The 9,457-nt window shown below is 38.7% G+C and overlaps 1 protein-coding gene across 1 annotated transcript; it reads left to right on the top strand.

Annotated features, from left to right (window-relative positions):
• Positions 1–5,883: 5,883 nt before the first annotated feature.
• LOC100710309 (uncharacterized) lies at positions 5,884–9,457 on the top strand. The gene is made up of 9 exons (XM_019362052.2): positions 5,884–6,465; positions 6,547–6,681; positions 6,838–6,915; positions 7,097–7,245; positions 7,459–7,595; positions 7,674–7,767; positions 7,890–8,222; positions 8,301–8,481; positions 8,747–9,457. Exons 1-9 carry the CDS (start codon positions 6,384–6,386, stop codon positions 8,761–8,763), a joined length of 1,206 nt encoding a protein of 401 aa, XP_019217597.1. The 5' UTR covers positions 5,884–6,383; the 3' UTR covers positions 8,764–9,457.

A 9,457-nucleotide genomic window follows, 5' to 3' on the forward strand; every position in this document is an offset into this window, starting at 1 on the left:
CCCTCTCACCACATATCCAAACCAACATCATGACCAGCAGCTTCTACAGCTGTGGCTCCAGCAAACATCAGCTGATACTAGAAATTAATATTAAATAAATTCTAACAACAGCTGATCAAGCTTAAACGTGCTGCTGTTGTTTAACGCGACATCCGGCGGTTTCCTCTTTCTGGCGCAAAGCGGGCGATAAACAAACAAGAAAGAAAAGCCGATCAGCTGATCATTGATCAGTTTCATGATTGAAGTAGAGACAGGAGAGGGAGGGGGAGAGAATGAGAGAAGAAGAATCAGCTGTGCAGCGTAAACACAGAATAAATCCAGCTTTGTGTCTTTTTCATTGTAGCTGAAGTCCGGGACAAACTGTGTTCCTTTTCAGCTCAATACAAAACCTGTAATATTGTCTCTGAATGTGGGACCATTCCATTTTTAAGGAGCCGTTGGCAACTCTACTAACTAACCTTATGAATAAAATAAAGTTCACCATCAGTAACATCACAGCACCCACCCAGCTGTATATAAACTCCGTCATGCTAGCTAGTACGCAGTAAGAGTTATTGTAACTGACTGTAAAGAGTCAGCACAAGGAAAATAAACTCCACCTAAACTTGGTTTATATCTGACCCAGATAGACTGCAGGTCATAACTTCTTACCTGAAGTTCAGTTCACCTGACGCTCCGACCAGCGGCTGCCTCGGGTCTCTCCTCCTCCTGCCTACCCTTCCCTCATCCACCTGCTAGCCGCCGTGGAAGCTCCGCCATGCTCGATGGCCAGTCCAGCTATGTTAAACTGTTAATCTTTCGCCGAAAAACTGTTTTCTGTGGTGCTGTCTTTCGTGCTTGGCTCTCCTACCTTTGCTAACATGATGCTCATAGCCGATGCTGCATTCACTTACACTCGGATATCTGAGCTTCACTGTGAAAACATAATCGTACATTTGATATTTCATTGGATTTTATTGTTTTGGCTTCGGGGTGGCACCTGGGGTGGCCAGTCTGGTTGGGGGGGTGGCCTGTGCCTCCCCAGGCCACCCCGCTGGACACGCCACAGCCGGATGGCAAGAAATCGTTCGCGATGTCCTATCGGGCGCTTCTCCGGCGCTGATAATTGGCGTCTGTCTTGTGTCAGTGACGCAAAAGACGGATTTAATGCGACTTGACCGTTCACACAGCAGTCGCTTTCTAAAACATCGGATATGTATCGGATTCAGGACCACATACGAAAGTGACCCAGATCGGATTTGAAAATATCGGATTTGTGCCGTTCACACTGTCATACCATGATCGGATATGGGTCGCATAGGGTCAAAAAAAATCGGATTTGATGCGCTTTCGCCTGCAGTGTGAACGTAGCCTTAGGTTATGTTGTGGTGATCCTCTGGTTGAGGGATGGGTGTTCATACTGGAGTGCAAAATTAAAACCAATGGAAGATGGACAAGAAAAGTTCAAAGCCATCAGGTGCTCAGTTTAGAAAAAAGAGAAAAGAAGAGGAGAAGAAACGAACAAATGATACAGGTAAACAGATGTGTCATTGGATAATGGCAGGTCATCCTGAAACAATCAGAATCAGAATACTTTATTAATCCCTAAGGAAATAATGTGGGTTACAGTTGCCCCAAGAAGAAATGGTAAAAATAGTAACAGTAACAGACTAAACTCCAAACAATACATTATGTTACAGATTTTAATATTAATTAGTCATTGTCAATTGTTGATTTGTCCTGTTCTCATTGTATGACGAATTATGATGGCTGTTTGGTAGCCGTTTGCATACTATGCATACTCTCTCTCTCTCTTCATATGTGTGTGTGGACAACAGTTTTATGTTAATGTACAATCCTTAACATGTTTTGTGTGTGTGTGTGTGTGTGTGTGTGTGGGGGGGGGGGGGCGGCGCCAGAGGGAGTGTTCGCCCAGGGCGCCAAACAGGCTAGGACCGCCACTGCCGCCACTGACTGGTTGTGTCTCACTGAGAAAGGCTTTCCCAGACATCTGTCTGGCTTCTCCATCCTTTTGCTCTGCTGAAGCTCTGCAGTCTTCATGCTTGTGCCACTTCTGCACATGCTCTGTCTCTTCTCCTACCTTTAATAAAGTGTGTGAAGGTGTGGCGAATTGCACTGATTAAAGTGTGGGTAAAATAAAGGTCCAAAATAAAGGCATGCAAAATATATACAAACATGCATAAAACCATATTATAGAACCAACCCAATAAAAGACAGAATAAAGCATTAAAACTACTGTTAACTACTTCTACCCTGACACACCTGAAATCACTGTTCAGTGCGGTAAAATGTCCAGTTAAGTCATTCTCATGTAAATTTGAAGCTGTCATTTGACAGTCAAACCATCAAGACTACTTAACTTCACAGCATGTTTTTCACAGCTGTGTTTTGAGTTTTGTTCGAAAAAGAATAACTTCATATAAGAAAAAACTATATATCACATATTCAGGACACCTTAAACCAAGGGCGTAGATTTGGTTTTGGCATTGGTGGGGACGGGTGTTTCAACCACCGAACCCTGCGCTGTTTCTTTTTTTTTCCTTTTCGTCTTTGTTTCTTGATAAAAAAAAAGGAGAAAATATGCTATTCTACATGCTAACCATTTAAAATTACAATTCATAGTTTTATATGTGAATTATATAATGTTAAATTACTACTAAACAAATGACTAAGTATTTTAGACTTTAGTTTACTTTGATTTTATTCCACATCAATCAGGTATCATACAAAAATAAAAATAGCTTCAAATACAGTCAAGACAATAACAGAATATAACTTTAAGGACTTAAATGTGGGATGGAGCGATTTCGCAGGTCTTTCCTGCTGTCAGACTCCACAACAAAGACTTTTGCAGCTGATCAAGCACACACATGTGCAATAAGACGTTGTAAGTTGTATTTTTACTCAGTTGTATATAACATTTGTATTCTATTTTTATCGTAATGTATATTTTATTCTATTTTATTCTACTATTTTATTCTATTCTGTACAGTTGTGTACAGTATATTATACTTATTGTATTCTAATTTTTGCTATATAACTTTGCACTGCCCACTTTCTGCTGTGACAAAACAAATATACCACGTGTAGGAATAATAAAGGTAATCTTATCTTATCTTAACACGATTACTTCAGTTATAGTACACCGACTTCTCGTATACATTAGCACTAAGGGAACACTAAATGAACTGGTGGTTTTTGTCGATAAAACTCATCTAAGATGACCACAAAATTATTATTCTGTGCTTGATGTACCTCACCTTTGGCCCTGGCTTTTCCCCTCTGACTGCACTAGGACATATTGCCTCTTGTTAAAATAACACATTGATTTGTCCCATATAAAAAGTGAGACATGTCAATTCAGATTCTTTGTCAAATCTACACTAATCAATCAATTTACATCAGCAGCCTAACAATTGTAGTGCAAACTGCACTACAAGGTGGAATATTTGCAAAATCATGACTACCTCATGATATTTTGTCTCAAAAATTAACCCTATGAATATGTCAGTGCCACTAGGATGAAATTATTGTGTCACCAACATTTTAACGTAGAGACATATAATTCTAACAGCCTCTGTAAACTAATATCCTGGCTTACTCGAGGCTGCCGTTTTCTCTGACAGTTTCAATCAAAATTAGAAATGCTACTCTGAGACTGAGATAACTAACAGAGCTGCATGTTGTGCAGTTAGTTTCCAAAACACGTTATTCATGGTTACATACAATTTTAGACTGATGTGGGCCAAAGCCTAGCATAGCCTGTAACGTTATTATGATGGACACATTTTATGAGTGAGCTTGGCTTTAAGTGACTTACAGGTTACTTTGAAAAATACTTTCTTATATGCACGTTTTTCCTCTTTGCTACCGTCCTCCTCTCAGCGCAGGTTTGCCGCTGCTGAAACTAAACAGAGCTCCCTGAAAGGCTCAGCCAATCACATTGGTCATATTTGTCACATGAGGTCGGACTCCAGTAGAGAACGTAATTTAACTCTTTCTGCACCGCTGGGTGACTGAGACGCTGACAAATCTTTTTTTTTCTTTCTATCGGGTTTGGGGGTTTTTTAGAAGAAGCGATCAAATTATTGGTGGGGACATGTCCCCTCCGTCCATGCCAAATCGACGCCCTTGCCTTAAACTATTTTTTTCTTTAAGCAGCAAGGCAGAACAAAATCAGGGCTGTATCAAGACACGAGGACTAAACCCCAATTCAACCAGACCCAGAACTGACCCGGAATTAAAACAGGACTACAACAGTTCAAAATCAGGACTACTTAGGACTTAACCAAGACAGAACCAGAATCAAAACTAGATGATGGTAGCGCTGAAAATCATCATAGACCTGCACTACACTGACAACACCTCTTAATTGTGGTAACATGAGACTGTATCTTTGAGGCTTGAGTTTTGCGAACCTATCATTGACATTTTCAAAGTCAATATTATTCAAGTATTCCTTTTCAATAGATAATTTTCACCATATTATTTTTTTAACTCTACCAAAGTACACTATTTAGATTCAGAAAAGTTTATATAACTATTTAGCCTTGTTGTGCAAACAAGCCTGCATAACTTAATAAATATAGAATTTGAAAAATAACAAACCTAAAAAGATACACTAGGCACTAGATACATGTTCTGATGAGTTTTGGCAAACAATCATTTGACTAACATGTGTGTCTCACCTGCTCTTAGTGATGGCCCGCTTGAAGCTGACGCTCCGGAGCGTGTGTCGAAAAAAACCAACACACTGGTTCAGAAGCACTGTGTCGAGGCTTGCTTCGTTTGGCAAAAGTCACGTGACCAGTGACGTCCGAAGCTTCATTACGCACGTAACTGCTTCGGTACCTGATTCAAATGGAAGGAAGTGAATCATTTGCGGGATTTGTGGAGTGTTTTGATGGTGGCAGATAGCGAACCACTGATCATTCTACTGAGAGATTTGGTTCTGTTGTGTGGGAGTATTTTGAGTTTATTTTGGTCGGTGGGTTTTCCAGCTTTGTGTTCTGGCTATTTGCTTTTGTTTTGTGCGTCTTTATTTTATCTGAAAACGGGACAAACTTAAAATGTAAAAAATCTGCTTTTCATAATGTAAATATCATTAAATAACTTCCATTTGACTCGTAACATTTAATGTTATAAAAAGATGTATTTTATTTAAAAAAAATAATCTTAAAATGTTAGTCTACAAAATGTGCAGCAATTTAATTTATTTATTCTCTTTAGCTGATAGTTTGTGGAGCCATAACTGCATCTCTACCAGTTTTTCTGCACTCCAGCCTCTTCTGTGCCATGTGAAGGGATTTTCCTTAAGGCAGGAGAAATTATCTTAACGAAAAGGAACAGGTTCGGCCATCGCACAGTGGAACAAATTCTCTTCTTGAATAAAAATGAAAAAGGGTTACCTTAAATGCATCATGTTTTTAATTTGCAAGTTCATAAGCATTTCCCTTTCCATTTCACAATCAATTCTACCCCCAGGTCAAAAATACGTATAGGAAAATTTCCCTAATATAATATTATTTATAAATATACCCGTCTAGAGATTAAATGCATAAGTACATGGAGGCAGGACCTCACAGCAGAAGCATACTGCATAATGTGCATTATTATATGCATGTTATATCACAGCAAATCTCTGGAGTTAAATATTCTGGAGTTAGGCATAAAAGTGCGCAAGAGTTACATTCCAGGAGTTTATTTTTCACCTTATACTACAGTCAGTGTTGGGGAGTACTCTCAAGCGGTGTAATATTTAGGTGTTCATTCACTGAGTGCTAAGGAGTCTAATTCAACACGTTGCTGGTGTTGTTTGTCTGTCGACCGTTACCCTGCCTATCTGTGCTTGTTTCTTGGACTCCGACATGTAGGAGGTAAAAATACTTTATTTACTTTGGGGTTTTCTGTGTGTGGTGTGACGTTATTTGTATATATTTGGTTACATGGATGCATAAGTAAAATATTAAGTTAACTATCACTACACGTGTTTTCTGCATGTTATGCGGATTCGGTGATAGCAGCTAGGCTAACATTAGTTAAAAGTTAGCTAACTAACTTATCTTACTGTATTTGAAGATACACAGTTCACGTTGTCAATGAACATCAGTTAGCCTTGCTTCACACTGAGATATGCACGCAACCCTGTCGCCAGACCTGAAAAGACAAGTACACGGCAAACATGCGGTCACATTGTCTGCTAAACCTAGCCTAGCTAAATAGATTTTAAGCAGTAGCTAGTGTGGACAGGCTAACTCAATGTAAGAAAGTGTTTATAGATTAAGTTATACACAGTTCACATAAAGTTACCATAAACAGCCTCTTCTTCTTCCACATGTTGTGTTTCATATTAGTAAAGGGTTTTTTTTCTGTAGGTGGCCAAGATGTTGATAAAAGTAAAACACAGAGAGATAAAGAAATATGTCAAATTGGAAGAAGTCAGCTTCACAGATTTTATGAGTGCAGGTAAGTTATACATGGTTTGTAATAAGTCATTAAAGTGGAAAGGATAATGTTGTTATTAACTAAGTGATGATTTTACTTCAGTGCAGCAGAAGTTTCTCATACCAGAAACTGCAGCACTGAAAGTCACGGATGAGCAGGGTATAGAGGTGGATGAGGATGTCTTTCCTGAACTTGCAGGAGTCAAAGAGGTGTGTTTTGTCATCTATACAGCTGAAGGTAAGTAAATATATGCTCTGATAGACTTTGTAGGATTTGATTTGTACAGCTACTTCTAAATAAACATTTTTAATTAGTTTAATATCCTGTGGTAACAATCACAAAATGCTGCTTTCATGGCTCAACAGTAAGTTGGATTTATCACATGCATTTCAGACATCCTGGAAACAGAATCATCCAAGAAGCTGCGTGACTGCTCAGACCTAACACACTATGTGACACTCACACCTTGTGGTATGTAAATGGTATATTACCATAATAAAATACAAAATAACCATCTGTTCTCCTGGGAAAAAGTATAATTTAATCAAAGCATACAGTTTACTGGCCCTATGTGTGTAAATGGTAGCTTTGTTGTGGTTGATTTTTGATTGTATATGCTTTATATTCTAATATTTTTGTTTGTCACCCTCAGATTTGACTGTCCTGAAGCAACATGTGGAAGAGCCCTCCTCTCCAAGTCTAACAGATACATTGTCTGTCTCAACCACCAGCAGTCAGGGCAGTGACACAAGTGATTCCGGACTGGTTCAGCCTCTATTGGAGAGCATACATGCAAGAAATGTAGATACATTACTTAATAGACTTATACTTGACTCTTTAGTTGTCAGTACTTGAAAAAGCTTAAACATGAAGATAAAACAGATAAGAGAAAAATAATTTGATATAGTATTTCTTGTATTTCATATGTATAATCCACAGATTGAAATCGTTGTTTGGGTTAAAATTGTCTCATTTTTTGTCAATTGTTTTGTTCTTTGTATCAAATGTGTTTAGACAGTGGAGCAGATTCTGACTTCCAAACCAGCAGGGGTGACTGTCATCCATGAGTATGAAAAAACTGGGAGTTTGAAAGATTCCACCAGGCGATTAATGGTGAACATCATTGTAGCTCACATGCGTGAAAAAGAAGGGTAAGAGGAATAATGTTTATTTTATTCATTTTTAAAACTTGCAAGGATCCTATCACAAAAACACTTCTGCTTTTGCAGGAGAACTGTAAGTAAAGCAACAAAGGAGTTTCATGCGCTTGGAATCGTGTCACTCTTCCCATCTTTGAAGGATCCGTACTCCAAAAAGGGATATGTGAGTTTGCTCTGCAACTGTAGTGTGTAATAAGACTTGCTCTCTCTCTGTCTCTCTCCCTACACATATATATAAATATATATACACACTCTACAATGTATGCAATTTCTTTCTTTCTGTAGGAGCATTTCTATGACATTCAGAGCAACAAAGGTTTTCTTGAGTGGCGTATCAAGACTGTGCAACGTCAATCCAAAACCCCCACTGCATCACAGAACAGAGTGGAACTGAAAGGAGGGCCCACATCACGAAGAACGTTTGGTTTAACTAATGACCAGCAAACAAGAGATCAATGTATGGAAGCCATGTCTCTTCTTCATCACACCACTGACCAAGATATAGTCTTCCAGAAGATGAGAGAGACATTCTACTATCGTCAGCAGATACTGCATGACCCACAAGAATCAGCAAACATTCTTCAGATGTTTCCTCGTTTTTTGGACACTAAAGGATTGGTAGGTGAACAAATGGGAATCTGAAAAATACTTGACTTAAAAAAATAGATTTTAATGGACATACTTCTCCTTTGTTAGATTTTGCAGGACTTTGCAATGATGTTTGGAGTAGAGACGGCTTCCAGGTTCCTGGAAAAATGGAACACCACTTTTAAAGACAAGGTTGCCAGGGAAGCCAGAGACCTTAAAGAGACTTGTCTTCTGAAAAGATTGCTGAAATCTGCCTTGAACGAAGAAATGGATGATGCTGATGAGCCAGGTAGTGTCCTAAAGTAACACTTTATTAGTGTAGTAATTTTAGTTTTCATTTTTAAAAGTTATCAAAAAAGCAGCAGTGTGCATAATGTGTGTATGGATCACTTCTTTTCTGCTCATACCCTCAACTAGTTGTTATATGTTTGTGAAGTTCAGTTCTATCTCCCCATTTGTCAAGATAATGTGATCCAGTTCCAGATACTGTGGTTCATGGAACACTTTTTGTTAACCTAAGGGTTTATAAAGTGATGCTTTTTATTGTGTTTCAGTCCTGCCAGAGCCTTGAGGATCACCTCATGAACAATGAAGGAAACCCTCAGCCATATCTCCTGGCCACAGGGACTTCAAAAGCACAGGTTTTCAGCTTCTACATAGTCTTGGATCGAAAGCTTCTTCCATGTCAGTCATGTACATCACTGGGTGCATTTGATGAGCTGTTCAAGTGTCACTTCGTTTTCAGTGTGAAATATGAAGACGCTCTGTCCAGCCTGTACACATTTTTGCAAACCACTGTGTACAATATTGATGTAGGCACAACGGTGGAAAGTCCAAGAGTCCAAGAGTCAAAGAGTTGCGAGCAAAGCTGTTGAATAAGTAGTAACCAGGTTATGTATTCAAAATGCTGACCTGTTTTCTCTGTGCTTTATCCTTTGGTACAGCTTTACTTTTGTTCAGACATTTAAAACTAGTTCATGGAATGTATCCTGGCAAAAATTTGAAACTAAAATGTGGTCAGATAGGATGTTGTTTACAATTCTCAAGTTATTCTGGATTTAGAAGACATCTGAATAAGATACATGCTACTGTTAGCACATGTGTTCCTCATGAGACCCCTTCTGACCATGATACCTGAATATATATATAGAATGTCACACAATGTCTCAACTGTTTAGCTGCCATAATTGTTGCTGTTTTAATGTTGAATGTTACAGTGCTGTTACACAGAATGTATGTTAGTCCATGCAGCATTGAATTTTGAA

The sequence above is a fragment of the Oreochromis niloticus genome, linkage group LG7 (assembly GCF_001858045.2).
Source record: "Oreochromis niloticus isolate F11D_XX linkage group LG7, O_niloticus_UMD_NMBU, whole genome shotgun sequence".
Taxonomy (NCBI): Eukaryota; Metazoa; Chordata; class Actinopteri; order Cichliformes; family Cichlidae; genus Oreochromis; species Oreochromis niloticus.

What these genes read in the sequence shown, in the direction of transcription:
- LOC100710309 (XM_019362052.2), top strand. Translation starts at nt 6,384, where the DNA reads ATGTTGATAAAAGTAAAACACAGAGAGATAAAGAAATATGTCAAATTG. An exon ending in CACAGATTTTATGAGTGCAG is followed by an intron (nt 6,466 to 6,546) that starts GTAAGTTATACA and finishes ATTTTACTTCAG; the next exon opens with TGCAGCAGAAGTTTCTCATA. An exon ending in CACATGCGTGAAAAAGAAGG is followed by an intron (nt 7,596 to 7,673) that starts GTAAGAGGAATA and finishes CTGCTTTTGCAG; the next exon opens with GAGAACTGTAAGTAAAGCAA.